Genomic DNA, 15852 nt, shown 5'->3' with positions numbered 1-15852 from the left:
CCCTTTGGCACTGCTACTTGATATATGGCACAGCAGTTATCACAGTGGATAATGGTCAAGGGACGGCTGTGTGTTGCCCGACTACTTCACCCATCTGGCACGGCGGAGTCTGGTGGAGCAGTGAGGGCAGTGGTTGGGCACGGGCTCTTGAAGAAGGGCTGGATTGGGTGTTCAGGTCACGTTTGCATTGCTGCAGGCAGGAGAGATTGCAGTCTGCAGCTTGTAAGGACCTGGGGGAGTTCTCCAGGAATGTCCGGAATGTGACACGGTGATCTGTGCAAATAAGTTGTAATGAGTTCGGATAAATAGAAATTCCCAACCTGAGGGCACAGAGCATTTTGTTACCAGATGCTTGTGAATTGCAGTTTCCTACGGACTGTAAATGGCACTGCATGCACTATATACCTCGTCCTTCATAGCGATTGATGACGCTTGTTTGCTATGTGATATAAAAAGCACCTACAAAGCCAACGGTAAATGAGATTTCACCAGAGAGAGATTGTAGATAGCAGGGAGTGGCACACTGCGTGTTGTACATGTGCAGAATGTCAGAAAACTGATCTCTTAAAGGGAACCTGACAAGACATTCATGTGGCTCAGGCCGCAGCTAGAATCCCGCCTAGGCGCCCACATTACAGAGAACCATCTTTTATTTTGAGCCATTTCAAAAAAAATTTTTAAGAGTCATCTGTGGATTTTTTAAGCCCAACTTGGCTAGAGTGACTAGTCTTGTCTAATTAGTGTATAGAGGCCAACTTATCAATCTAGTGAGTAATGTAGTTGCCTGACAGCATTTCTTACTGCTGTGGTTCAACATAGATAAATGACTTCATTTGGTCCAACATCTAGCATCCCTGCCAAAGGGACCCAGGAAAATGCAAGTTAGGAATGATACAGCTTAAAACACATTGAGCCATCAGAAAATTAAGAGCATTAAAGAGCCCTAGAAGCGTTTACCAGGACTACAACACTGACAGGCCAGCAATGTTTGATCCATCGAGATCCAACCCCAGGAGCCCCCGTCATTTACCAGGAAGGAGGCCACACTGCATTACCAGACACATCCGCACAGATGGAGCAGCCATTGTGCCTGGATGAACCGTGAAGGAGCCGCGCCGTTCCAAGTGGTTGGACTCTGACTATTTACACCTTGAGGCTTATCCTTAGGATGGAAATGTCAGCCATGTTTAGTCCCAGAAAACCCTCTTTGCTTTCTGTTTAGAATCAGAATTAAAATAAAGGAAAGCGATTTCGCAATGTAAGCATTCTGTCTGTTTCTTCCATTAGTTCTGGACACGGCCGGACAGGAGGAGTTTGGGGCGATGAGAGAACAGTACATGCGCACCGGAGAAGGCTTCCTGCTGATTTTTGCTATTAATGACCGAGGAAGGTAAATGATTTATATGGCTGAATCTCTTCCCCTCTCATTCATACAGAAGAACAAGAGATGCCTGAGATAATCCAGCATGTAGGAAGACGTCACTAGCAAACGGAATAAACCAGCTCACCTGTAGGGTGCATGGAGTCAAAGCAGGGGCGAAGAAGAGGAAAACCCAGCATCCACTTTAACTGGATTGTAAATGGATGCTGGATTTTTTCTCTTCTTCGTGGGAAGAAATAACTTCCTAAAAGTTTTAAAAGTCTTCCCCCAACACCTGGTGCATACCTCTAAGTAGAATATATTTATGACTTATGGGCGCCCGTTTACACGGAACCGTTATTATTTAGTTAATCGTTGGACCGTACAAAACTGAACGATAATCATTCATTGCAAACACTACCAACGATTGAAGACAAATGATCCATTCACTTATCGTTCGTCATTCATTTTCTGCAGGCATAACAACCTGATGATGATCGACCCGTGTGACCAGGCAGTCTATGAACAACTGCCAGTTTCCCGTGAATGGAAGCGGGCGGCTGGAAGAGATCTCTGGCCCGCTCTGCCTCTACTCACTAAACGATTATTGCTCATGTGTTGAAGCGCAGGAGTGATAATCTTTGGTACAAGTATCGGACACTTATCAGACACTTGGTGTAAAACCACAGCAAGTCCAGTAAAACTAACCACAAGTATTCCAACGACACCACATCATGATTGCTTATACGCAGTGCTGCTCCCGACCACAATATCCTCTTGCCCCTCGTAATTAACGTTCCCATACACAAGACTACAGTATGTGAACGTGCTGGTTTCACATGTACTGTATATAGGACCTGCCATCTCCCCCAACAGATATCGGAGGACAGACGGATCAGACACATTGGATTTCGGCACCCAATCCCTTTGTCCTTCCTGGAGATGAGCCACCACAAGCTGTCTGCCTGCCGCTTTCTCTGTTTGTCCGACGGCTATTGATGGAGTTTAGACAACTTTTCGCTGGTTCGCTTACTTCTCGTTACGTCTAAACACTCCCAGGAATGTGATGTACTTAACAAGAAGTAAGCAATTCTCAGCAATGATCTGCCTCTTGGACAAGCTCATGGGCTTGTCCAAATGGCAATCGGCTCGTGCGAAAAGAGCATTATTCTGCTAGTGGACGTCTGGGAAGGGAGTAGATGGGGGTAATCTAACTTTCCATCTTGTATAGCTGTGAGTTATTTACAGAAATGCAATCTGCAGTGGACTCCTATGGGGTACAGTATGGACTAAAGTTAGGCTGGGACCCCCTGGAGACCCATCTATTTCTGTGGTCGGCACAATACATACCACACTATGCATGACGTCTGCTCATTCTGGGTACAAACTGTACAGAAAATACCAAAAACGATTTGTCAGTAGTAAATAACGGAAATAAATCTATCTTTTTTGCCTGCTATTGTCTGAGTGTTTTCCCCCCACAATACATGTGTAAGGCCTCCCCCATAGTAATAATTGATAGTTGGTGTTACAGGGAGGAAATGAGACTTGGCGTCTGCGATGTCTGGATACTTTAAATAGTCTTCTCCTACATTCTGCTGCCAATAATTCCTCGCACAACATAATGGCAGACAGGAACGAGGATGCATTTGATATCATATTATATTTTGTCTTCATTATGGCTTTTATGATCAAATTACAGCTTGATATGGTAATAGAACACATGCTATTGCCAAGCCTTCCTGCGTCTGCCTGATGTACAGTATCCCTTGCAGCTGATGTCAGACTCTCCGGAGTTGGGGCTGAACAATGCGCCTACTTCGGGACTGGATTTGTAACTTTAGTAAGAAGGGGAATCTATTCTTGTAATGCATGAAATCGGGAGACATGAGCCTTCTCGGGACCAGACGGTGGCTGAGTTGTGGAAGAACGGGGTTTACTGTTTGGATGGGCTAGTATATTTGGTGTGATATGTGGTAGCGCCAACAGAAACGTAACTTGAAGCTTCTGGGCCCCAATGCAAAACGTGTAACAGGGCCCCCAACTATAATGCTTTATTCATAGTACTGGGCTCCCTATATGGAGAAGAGAGGCCTCATGAGCCCCCTAAGTCTCCTGGGCCCCAATATAAAACCTGTAACAGGGCCCCAACTATAATGCTTTATTCATAGTACTGGGCTCCCTATATGGAGAAGAGAGACCTTATGGGCCCCCTAAGGCTCCTGGGCCCGGGTGCAACCGCATCCCCTATAGCTACACCCCCTGAGTGCACCTCTAAATGAAACCTGATCTAGTCTGTCCTTGATCCTGTAAGGACAAACACAGCGGATCTCTTCTATAGCAGGATTTAACCTGAATTGTGCACTTCAGTGCAACCTGTTGACTGGCAGCCATTTAAGGAAGCGAAGGGTCAACCATCAGGAATTTGTCATTCTATAGAATCCATATAAAGGTGTGAAGTAACTTATATGTGATTTTCTTCTCTTCCAGCTTCAATGAGATCAGCAAGTTTCACACACAGATCCTACGTGTCAAAGACAGAGACGAGTTTCCTATGATTCTGGTTGGCAATAAGGCAGACCTGGATCTTCAGAGACAAGTGAGCTGACTGTCTGTGTTCTCATTAAGTCTACTTTTAAACTGTGTTTAATGGATCTGTAGGCCCTCGTTCACCGAACTGAAGTACTTTGGGCCCCTGCTTAGTGGGTTTCTGTTGGGGATACAGTTTTACTGTATGGAGTAGCAGTGAACTGCGGTATCCCAATCAGAAGCTTCCTGTAGAAAATTGTATCTGTTAACTGATGCTGTAATAGTCTATGGATGATAGATCCGGGCATATAGCATCCGTTTAACCGATACGTCAGGAGCTTTTCAATAGCTTTTTATTACTTTGTTAAACTGATACCATTATACCCTATGGGTGATGGCAACTGTAACGGAAGCATAACAGTGGCATCAGTCACCCGCTGGCATTCAGTTAACAGGTATTTTTACAGGGTGCCATTATATCCTGCTCTTGACGGATTCCACAAATGTGTATATATAGGGAGCTCTTCCCAATGCATACATTTAATAGAGGCTATTAATGCAGTGTGAGGAGAGCCTCAGACTAACTGATCCTGGCTAGATATCTGCTTACTGTAAGGTTCCCTACTTCTGCATTTACTGCGGTGACTTTGAGCAGGTTCATCAAGTTCTAGAGAATGGAAAGCAGGTAAGGGTTAATTAAATAAATTAAAATAAATTGGGAGGCTCCACCTCCTGTTACATCTTAAAGGGTTTGTACCAGACTAACAAGTTATCCCTTATCCACAAGATTGCTGATCGGTGGGGGTCTCCCTACTAAGACCCCCACCGATCTCGAAAACTGGACTCCCTTGTCCCACTCAGCCGTTCACTGCAGGGTCGCTTCTCCCTCCCCAATGGCTTCTGCATAAATGCAGCCCCGCTGAGCATGCACTGTCAGCGCTCTTTTAGTTTCAATGGGGATGATGGAAATACCTGAGTGCTTGCCTCTTGGCTACCTCTGCTTTCGCATTGTGGGGGGTGCAGTAAGTCCACAATGAAGACCGGGGGGGTGGGGGTGGGGGGACGACAAAACCCCCGTCCTTGAGATTTCTGAGAGTCCAAGGAAGTTAATGTGAATCACAGTTCTTTGTGTGACTTCTGCGGTAACCTCTTCGCCTTCTATTCCCCTTCCTTAGGTGACCAAGGAGGAAGCACTAAACTTTGCACGAGAGAATCGAATCCCTTATATGGAGGCCTCAGCCAAGATCAGATTAAATGTAGATGAATCTTTCCACGAATTGGTCAGGGCAATCAGGTAATGGAAGGGGGTTCTGTAGTTGGGGATTACTGCTACTATGTATCCTGTTTAAAAGATTTCCTTCTGTGCTGATTAATTCGATAATGAATCTTTATAAAGGCTGGAGCTCAGTTTTTTTCCTATACCAGAGCACCCTATTTCCTTCAAAAAGATGTAAAGATTCTGGCTACCTGCAGCCACCACTAGGGGGAGCTCACTGTGGAAGAATTTATCATTGAGTTCAATGGAAGTTGCATAAATCTTTTTGTAAGTTCCCCCTAGTGGGGGCTGTGTAAGGGCAGGTGGGCGATTTGGAGCTTTGTATCATATAAAAAGGAACTCTAACCCCTACAAACATGTATATCATTTCAATGGGTCCAAAATTCAGAGCAGATTAAACTAAAGTGCTGGTGGTATAGTCTCTTCTTTTCCACCTGTGAATAGGGTTTTGCTAGTATTTGGCCATGTTGTGAGCAGTATAGGTGGTAAACTAAGCTTGGTGTGATTTGTGGATGATGTATCTGTCAGTAATACATTATGCCGATTACAATGTTATCAGGACAGCATTAGTTGAAAACTGAGAAAAAACTGGCGGGTGGGGGAGGTGAACCGTTCTGTAGATCTACCACTTTGTAGCTGGTGCTTCATGGTATTCTCGGCTTGTTAAAGTCTTGGCTGAGGACACTGTGACCCATCTAGGTTCCGGAGAGAATGACCGCACCGTAGAACTCTAAAACTGGGTATCATTACTTCAATATACAGTAATATCTCTAACAATCTCCATGTAATCCAGGAGTCTATTCCCTGGGGGGCCGTTCAGGACCCCTGAACACTGATCGGGGCATTAAAAGGTTTAACAGCCCTAAATCGGTGTGATCGCTCATCTCGGCTGTTCGCTGATCTCGGCTGTTGCAGAGGAGTGTCAGCTAACAGCTGCTGTATATTGAGCGGGCTGGGTTCCCAATCTAGCTGTTTATAAACCCATGCCTCAATGACATATGACATAAATATACATACTGAGGCGCTAAGGAGTTAAAGAAGTGTTTCCATTTCATAACTGAATGTCACTTCATTTGCATAGAACACCACTTTATGAAGGGGTCACAGTGCTTTTTAGTACATACCGTGTCCCTCTAGACAGCGGACTGTACATCCAATACCTTTTTTTTTGTTTTACTATATGCGCACAAATACCATCCCAATGTATGCCAAATTAACACTCGTGGCAAATACTGAATGTATAGGGGCCCATGGCACAGGTATTGGATGCGTACTATGAACTTGAAGACGAAATGTGTGACGAGGCTTTTCATAACTTGCTTCCGCACTCTTCAGCGCCTTTCTTCTAAACTGCAAGTCGTCTTCTTAAAGTTGCAGTGTAACTCTGCACAGTTCTTTTCATTGACGGTCTTGTTAGTTTAGCGGTGGAGGAGGATGTAGTTTATTACCCCGCCTCAGGCTACGTAGCTGTAGAGTAAGATATGTGACAATAGATGGAGAGCAGAGCTCGACACGAGAAGTTCTCCTGCAGCAAAGCAGAACATGTTCATATGACCTCACCCCGTAAGTATGACATGTTACAGCAACCTCACTGTGATTAACCCAGTCCGTGCATCACAGGAGGTGTAAACTATATACTTGAATGGATAGGAGCGTATACTTACCCGGATAAAGAGGGTACAAAAACACAGGTTGTTGTAAGTCTTGTTGCTGAGTCGGCAGTTCCCCTTAGCCCTGCAGGTCATCACTGTGATACTCCGGGAGTGATACTGACATAACATTACTTAGGGAAGGACTACCTAATGCAAACTGTGCTTTGGTAGTATATTAGACTACCGATGTACTACACTTGTCCTGATTGGCTTCCGTGATCCAATCGGAGAGCAGCACATAGTCCAGTGCCTTGGACTAATGATGCACTTTGTGCATTGGGTAGTTAGATTGGAGAAACCGTTATGGAAGACTAAAAATGGGGCCTGGGAACAGGTGGATCTCAAGAACAATGGTAGGTAATATACATGTAACCTCCTACCCCCTCTGATACGGGACTCGAAGAGCACTTTTAAAAAAAAATCCCATAACCCTTCCGTTTTCATACTGATCACTAAAGCCTAAAATTATAGACTATAACTTCCTGTTCTGTAGGGAAAACTTTCCAACAGCATTATAATGACCGGTAACACCTATGTATAGATAATACAGCATCACAGTAGGTGCTTGTTACTTGTTACTATGCAGGACAAGGTGGGAGGTGAACTGATTTATTTTTATTTTTTTTGCATAGGTCGCAGAGCATGCCTAGAATACTTTCTCAATAGAAGTCAGTTGGCCCCCTCCCGTCCAGTTTGTGATTGGCCCATGAGGCAGCTGTAAAGCATATCTCTAGATGCTGTTTACTGTAGCTCAGGCAAGAGGGCCGCCCCCATAGTCATATACAGAGAATGAAAATCCACATGGAAAGGCAAAAACAGACTAGAAAAATGAACTGTGTCACTATCTGGTCTTAATTAGTGTAAACCATGTAGGTGATACATTCCCTTTTAATGTCTCATAGTCCATGCCATAATGTGTTGGCCCTTTAGGTTAATGCGTGTAATACTGCCACCTGCTGGCTGGCTTTAAACAGTGCACAGTCCAAAAGGTATATTGCAAACCAAAGCAGCACTCCAGCCACAGATTTCACTTACCCACTGAATAAGTGGTTACAGTGGTGGGGTCTGACCATTGTGACCCCTCAATGATCACTGCAGCAGCACTCGGCTCTCATGAACATCTAGCACATGCTTACAGATTGGGTGATAAGTGTTGGACCAGTGAAAGTCTGATTGATGGGGATCCCCACTAATTGCTGGAACAGGGAGACAGACCTACAAGTAAACTGCGAGATAAGGAAACTGGTGTGGGAGAGCAGTTGCATTTTCTGTGACCGCTCTATGCTAATGGTGGGGGGTTCTGAGCGCCTCCACCTGTCTGCAAGGTTTGGAATTTATATAGATTTCCAGATCTAACCGCCCGTGGAAAATGTAGAGCGTCGTTATGGAGTGTTCATTACACAGACTGCCCACAAAAGGACTTGTGCCAAGTTATAAAGTTAGGATAGGGGATAACCTTATGATCGGTGGGACCCCACCAATTCTGAGAACAGGGGTCTGGTTGGTCCCTGAGTGAATGGAGTGGAGGTCATGCAAGTGCACTGCCACTTCTTATCACTTTCAATGACAGAGATTACGGAGTTCAAGCACTTTGGCAATCTCCAACGCTGTCATTGAATTAAATGGAGCAGCTGCAAACCTGCGCGACCTCCTCTTCATTCACTCGGGGACTGACCAGCCACCCATTCTTGGGATTGCTGATGGTGCCAGCAGTCAGACCCTCACAATCATAAAGTTATCCCCTTTCCTAGAGGATAACTTTATAAATTGGCACAACTTCTTTTAAGTAACATTGTGTCCTGCTGGAGGGGAAACTGAACACCTGATGTAAGGTAACCCCCCCACACACACATATTACTGGGGGTCTCAGCACCAGAACACCCCCTGATCTGCTTATCAAGGAACCTTTCAACAAAAGTGGATTGACCAACCTCTTTTAAGGTCTTCAAAGGGATTTGACTTCAAGGACTCTTATACACAGAAGCTTCTGTTACATTGTTGCACACAGTCTCACAATCTCCCTTTTCATTTTGTTTGTAGAAAATTCCAAGAGCTGGAGTGCCCCCCGACCCCGGCTGTGAACCCTAAGAAGAAAGAGTCTAAAAGCTGCCCATGTGTGATCCTGTAACCGTGTGTCACAAGCTGCCCAGATGGCCTGAACAGAGCGATGCAGCAATAGCTTGGGGAGGGCTCTGACCACTCATGGGAAAACCAGGCATTGTTGGTGCTGGCAGGCTGCACATGAATGGTCCTCTCTTCAGCTAACTCATCATGCCAACCCTGCAGACACCTGGAGGTGGCATCCACCAGACACATCTGATCCTGCCCGACTGTGCTGGGGGCTCCTCTGTAGGCTGAACAAATCCCCCCAACCCCACCCATCCCTCCGTGCATCGGGGCAAGATGCTTAATTCTACTACAAAGAAATGCAGTTTGCACACACTCCCTTCATCTGTGCCGACGCTTCATTATTTTTGTATGCTGGGATCTGCATGTAAATATATATTCTGTATATATATTTTATATATATTTTATGTTCTCTTATCTTAGTATTCCATGAGCTTTTATGTACGCAGCGAGGGTGCGTACTGGAAGAGACTATTGGTGGAAATCCTCCTATATGTTATCAGACCATATACCAGAAAGGCACACTTACCTTCCTCGGCTCCGTAAGCTTTCCGCTCTTTTATTAGTAATGGAAGACTTGGTACTTTTTTTTTTCTCTGTTGTCTTGCTTTCCCTTATAATATGCCATTGTCTTTGCTACACTACAAGATGGCATGCACCTACATTAGGACGGCAGGCCGCATCGGAATAGATTTTGCTGTTTCCTGCACAGCTGAGTTGCTCGTCTGTGTACACTACAGCAGTAGTCTGCAGCTGTTGTAGAACTGTAACACCCAGCATGGCTTGCAGACCACTGCATGACAGACTGAATGACCCCCTTGTTGCTGCATACAGTTAGTGGGTGGCGAGCTGTGACTATGCTGAAGACCGCTAGCAGTCTGACATTCTCATTCGTTTGGGTTAAGCCCATAAATGGGAACCTGAAGTTCTTGGCTATTTCACTTGTACACGTCTTGCCAAGACTGGGCATCTGCACTCAATCCTTATTATTAGGCCCAACTTCAGAAAAGGAAGAATACAATATTTGGGATAATTCTTTTTTTTTTTTCTCCTTAACCCTTGCAAATCCTTTAAAAAAATTTTTTATGATCAATATATAAAGCTTTTTAGACGTTGATATCATAACTATAATTTAACTGTGTTGTCAAATGCTATCTGATGTTCCCGGTTATCAGTCATTTAAAACTGCCTGTTGGTTCCTTAAAGTGGGGTGACCGGAAGAAAACCCAGTAAATCTCTACCATTACATTGTTGCACAGCTTCTGGTCTGAAACCATCTGTGTGCATTTTAGGCTTAGTGATTCTTTAAAGGGGTTGTCAGAGACCCACATGTGCTATGAATCTATTACACTGCCCACTAACCCTTTGGTAATATACACTGAATGATCACTGCAATAGGAACTCCCAGTCAATAACACATTGCTCCACCCTTTGGGGTGATCATAGCTTTCAGACATAAGGGAACAGATTCTACAAGCTGACAAACATCCTTCATACTCAACCCATGCGGGCCGTAGCAGCTCCATCAGTTGGTGCGTGTTCTGTTCCCACTTATCTACAAATCTCCAAAATATGATCAATGGGGTTCTAGTTCGGGGAGTTTTGGGGATCAAGGTAGTGTTGAGAATTCAGTGTTGTGTTCCTCCAACCACTTCCTTGTGATCGGAGCTCGATGAGACAGAGTGCTGTCCTATTGGAAGATGGCACTTTGGTCAAGAAAAACTTCCTGAAGATATGGGAGAAAATGTGTAAGGGGGACCAACGGTAGTAGGCCATGCCAAGTAAACACTAATGACAGCACCAGCCTGTTGAATCTCAAAGGTGCACCCATGGGATGCAGCGTCAAGCGGTTTGTGCCAGAGGCAGATTCTGTATGCCATCCGTATGGTTCAGCAGAAAATGAGACTCCTCACTCCAAATGACCTTCCACCATGTGTCCAAGAACCATTGATGTCTTTCATGGGCCTTGTGAAGCATTGTTGGCAATGACATTGGGGCAACCCTTGTCAGCTATTGAACCCCAGTAGACATAAGTTACGCAGGCAAGCCATTGTGGAAACTTGTCTGACTTCCCCATTGTACGGTCCGTTATTTCACTGAAGCATATTTTTGTTGAGATATCGAATGTGTTACCTCGAGGATCAACCACATGTAGCTTGTCCCTGTGTGATCTTCTGGTGGGTGTTTGTTGATGGTTTAATCAGTCTTGGTACACTCTTGATATCGACTGTATAAAAAATACTGGCACCACACCTTTGGGCACCAACAATCTCTCTGTGGTCAAAGTCACCACCTTTACCCATGAAAACCAAATGTTGCCATTTGCTGCACAGAGAATAGATCATGACTGTCACATTACTGATAACAAGGTGTCATGTGCCAGCGGCTTGTAATGCAGTGATCATTCGACATATGTAACAGTAAAAAGATGTCCAAAATCTTGAACTTCTGCTGTCATGTACATAACGCAGGTGCCTTTGTGGACAGGTACATGGTAGCTGCATCCCTGTCAATGAACTAGGAATGTCAGCGCATGCACAGTTCACTGACATGGTTACAGCTGCTCATGTACATGTACACAAGGAACTGTGAAGGGTCCTCTGTTGTGTACGTGACGTCAATGCAAACTCAGGATTTTTGATAGTAAAGATTGGAACGTCATTGTTATGGCTAGTATATTGGGGGAAAAAAGTTAGTGGGCAGCAGAATAGTTTAATCACATGCGGGTCTCATACAAAACCTCCAATAACAAATTAAACTTCTGTTTTGAGGTTTTTGTTCTGGGTTTTTGTTTTTATTTCACTTCTACCGCAGCTGCCTGTAAACTCTAGCTCCCCCCACCCCTCTTACACTCCCCGTGAAACTCTGCCCAACAGTGCGATTTACCTGTAGATGCAAGGTGTTTTTCAGGCAAAACCGCCTCGCGTCACATCGGTGAAGTTCCGAAACCTCTGCGCAACTTTCACACGTGCTAGAGGATTGCAAGTGTCACCATTGTTTTCAAATGGAAACCTCCCACTCGTGTGCACATCGCACGGTAATAAAGGTCCCATTGAAATCAATGGGCGATGTGTTCTGAGGAACGTGTCAAGTTAGAGCATGCCACGATTTTTTTCTACTGTGATTCTAGAAAACATCACTTGTGTCTATGACTATTCCAAAAAATATTTTTGCATCTCCCAACGCACATATCTCATGCAATTTTCACGACCGTGTGAAACCGGCCTTCGACTGCAGAAGAGCAATTCTGATAGATTGCCTTTAGTAAAAGAACCAAAAGGTACAATTTGCAATAAACGGTGGGACCCTGTTATTGCTACATAGTACGTAAAGGTTGTCTCATCAGTGAACCCCTCTTTTTAAATGTAGCTCCCACAAAACAGCTAATTTTGCCAGGGACTGCTGCAGATAGCCCAGAAATGTGATATTACATGGCAGCAGTGACACCCCCTTCCCTGGTCTTCATGTACCCTCATAGGGCATATGGACAGGGGTTGTCTTCATGAGACAACACCTTTTTACAAGCTTCTTCCTAAGGGCTTCTTCAGCTAGTTCATGTCCCTGATCCCATTTCTATAGAATAGAAAATAGTAAGCTCATTAAATAAGCATAAAATCCGCTCTTCCTCGGGAGGGTCATTTATTTGTCTTTAATGGTAAATTGGACATAACTCTTATTTAGTAGCCATTTCAACCTATTCCTGTTGCGAGCACCATATCAGGGATGGATGCACTGATTTGATATTGCATGATAGCCCTTAAAGGGAACCATTGAACAGTGTCTGACCGCAGGGACCAGGAGGAGCTGAGCCCAGTGAGATATCGTTATGTGGGAAAAGGTTTAGTGAAATTTGTATTCATGTAAATCTTTAGCTCTATACCACGCTGCCCTCATATAGGACTGCAAGTACAATGTGACAGCAATAGTTTATCATCAGGAGTAAATCAGCTGGGACCCATAGGGCTGGTGTGCTCATACTATGAGCTGATTTCTGCAGGAAGCAAACATCTCCGTTCCCACTGCAGAGACCCGGTTTGGTATTGCAGGCCAAGGCTCCCATTGAAATGAATGGGGACTTGGCCAGCAATACAAAGGCTGGTATTGACCTATTCTGCAGATAGACCATCAATAGTTCATAACTGGACAACCCCTTTTAAATATTACGATCTGCGCCACCCCAGACCCACCAAGTCAGCACTGTTCTTCCTAGGTATTGCAGTTACGCCCCATTACATATTTTCTAATCCTGGAAACCCCCATTACGTTCTAGGCCAAAAATACACAAGGGTTGTCACAGGTTCTATTTTGGCATACAGGATTATTATAGGATTATGAAATGGGGAAATGCTGAAGACGTAAGAGCCTGCAAGTACTATGGCACACCGTCTCCATAGGTAATAATGGAAGGACCAGGGAACTGTATGGAACTTGTCAGGATCAGGCTAGTAAAGCAGGCTAGTTACAAACCATGATGGGTACAAAACTACATTTGAAAGATGCCATGAAATTCTCCTGTGTACTTCAGCCATAAGACCTTGTTAATTTCTATGTATATTGTTTACAAGTCAACATAAAGTGTAATCACATATCCTTGTCTTCAAAACGTTCATTAAATCAATGTTTTAATGATGGGGTCTGTTACTGTGTCACTCCGGTTGTACAGCTCTACCTAACAATAGAGCAAGATTCCTATAGGACTCAGATGGAATGTATTGGATTACTTACAAGGGATGAAATAAGAAAACATGGCCACTTGCTTCCAGCTCCAGCTTCATTCTTGTCCATGGGCTGCCAATACCAGACCCAGTCCACGGACAAGGTTTCTAGAAGTCACAGACATGCTTAGAATGTCATTCAACCTCAACGTTTTACTACGTAGCCCAAGTAAGCTACTCGGCCTCTAGCACAGGTGTGATGTTGAAGCGACATTGGGGAACAAAGGAATACAGAAGTCTAACTATCCCTGTATTCCTCTATGTAGACTTGATGATAGCTATATACTATTGACACCTGAGCAAGACTCTATAGTAGTATTTATTTACATATGTTAATACTTAGTGGGGCCTCCTTTGGCCATAATGACATCAGGTACTCACTATGGTTGGTGTACTTTCTAACAACATCTGATACACTTTAACTGGTATTTCCCTCAATTCATCCTGTAAACTTCTGGCGAGTCAGTCTACAGTCGTTCAAGGTGTGTCATCATTGGACAGTTGAACAATCGAAGGCCGTTCTATGGAGTGACGGAACTGCAAGATATCATCGTCATATGCACATACCTGGGTGTAGACGATGCCCGAGTCTGTTGTGGCAACAGTTAATACGGAAAAGGTACTGGTATGGTCTTAGTCCGTTGGTTGTAGGGGCAAGAACCATGAACATGGAGGTGTGCCTTGATATTTTAGACAATAATGCGCTGCTTACAATATTCTGGGTACAGTCAGTAATACTTTCAACAAGACAACACACCTTGTCACAAATCAAATGTTTTACATTGGATGTTCTACGATTGGCCTGACCTGCACAGAGTCCCCCCCCCTGAACATCTTTGGAACAAACTGGAATGGCTGGTCAGGAAATCTAAACTCCATCCATCTTGAGAGAACTTGCCCGACGTTTACAGGACGAATGGAGGGAAATGCCAGCTGAATTGTATCCGATGTTAGTAGGACGTATGTCACGATGTTCAAAAGGAGGGTCCACTCCATATTAATATGCGTAAATAAATACTACTATTTATTCTTGCTCAGGTGTCCAATGAGTTTTGTTAAGACCGTGTATTTCATAGGGAAGCCAGACAGCTAAGCTTCAGTCATTTCTCCTTACATTGTGTTTTTTTTTAAAGGGCTGTCTGGAACTTATCTCTTCTGATGATGGGTTATCGATAACTGATCAACTAGGTTCCGCTGCTTACCAATTTGCTGATATTGGGCCTGCTATCAAGGAGTTGGAAGCAAACAGCTCTGCCCACAATGCAGCGGACAGAGTTGGTATTGCAGGCACAGCTCCCCACTGATGATCTCTTCTCTGGCTACAGAAATACTTAAGGCACAGGCATCCCCTTTAAATAAGGCATGCAGTCTGAAAATCCACTTACATGTATCCTATTAGAGAATTCTGAGTTAAGAGGGTGAAGGGTCTAATGGGGCAAGAAATAAGCATCCTGAACGAGTAGTGAGCGATTACAAAGCATGTCTCTCTTACTCTGGTCCTGTATCACAAAAACAAACCAGTGCTTTGATTGGACATCTTCCAGGTGCTTTTTCAGAATAGACTGGCCTTTACAGGAGTAACAGTATTTCTGACCACTGTAAGTTGGATCAAGCAGTTTTAGCAGTTTCCCCTCTGCAGTCTGTATCTCTAATTCTCAGTCTTCCCTAGGCTGGTGGGTGTAGACTAGCTGCTATGATGTCTCCCACCCACTTCACACACACTCGAGGACTGCTTTCCTGTCACTCGTATACAGAGCAGCACAGCATACAGTTCATTAGAGAATTGCTAAGCAGTGTAGCTGCAAAACATTTGATTTGCTTTCACATGGGTGGAATTTGGCTGCATGATGCCCCGCAGCATGTGAAAAATTCCACACCAAAATCTGCATGTTTCCATGTGGATTTTGATATGGAATTGAAAATAGCTTATTTCTGCCAGCGGTTTCACATTAAAATCCCCATTTAGCCGTGTGGATTTTGGTGTTTTAATTCCACAGCAGCAGGTTAAGCTGCATGTCGCGATACATCTTGTGGCCAAATTCCACCGGTGTGCAAGCACCCTTAACCACCTGTTAGCTGTAGCAACATGTCTGTGTGTGCCTCAGTTTCCCAATCGCCTCCTTCGGGCAACATGTAATCTGATCCCTCGGGGAGCAGTTAATCCATCTTGTCCACCAAGGCAGATTTTAGTAG

The 15852-nt window shown here is 44.3% G+C and overlaps 1 protein-coding gene across 1 annotated transcript in view; it reads left to right on the top strand.

Annotated features, from left to right (window-relative positions):
• RRAS (RAS related) overlaps positions 1–13574 on the top strand; it is a 38118-nt gene extending 24544 nt beyond the window's left edge. The window contains exons 3-6 of the mRNA XM_066607197.1: positions 1288–1390; positions 3851–3959; positions 5065–5183; positions 8858–13574. Coding sequence (XP_066463294.1) covers positions 1288–1390; positions 3851–3959; positions 5065–5183; positions 8858–8945 — 419 coding nt within the window. The 3' untranslated portion in view covers positions 8946–13574. The remainder of the gene's footprint in view (positions 1–1287; positions 1391–3850; positions 3960–5064; positions 5184–8857) is intronic.
• Positions 13575–15852: the final 2278 nt, after the last annotated feature.

This window comes from Eleutherodactylus coqui, chromosome 6 (genome assembly GCF_035609145.1).
Source record: "Eleutherodactylus coqui strain aEleCoq1 chromosome 6, aEleCoq1.hap1, whole genome shotgun sequence".
NCBI lineage: Eukaryota > Metazoa > Chordata > Amphibia > Anura > Eleutherodactylidae > Eleutherodactylus > Eleutherodactylus coqui.
Note: the sequence above shows the minus strand (reverse complement) of the source record. Positions and strands in the feature narration are given on the sequence as shown.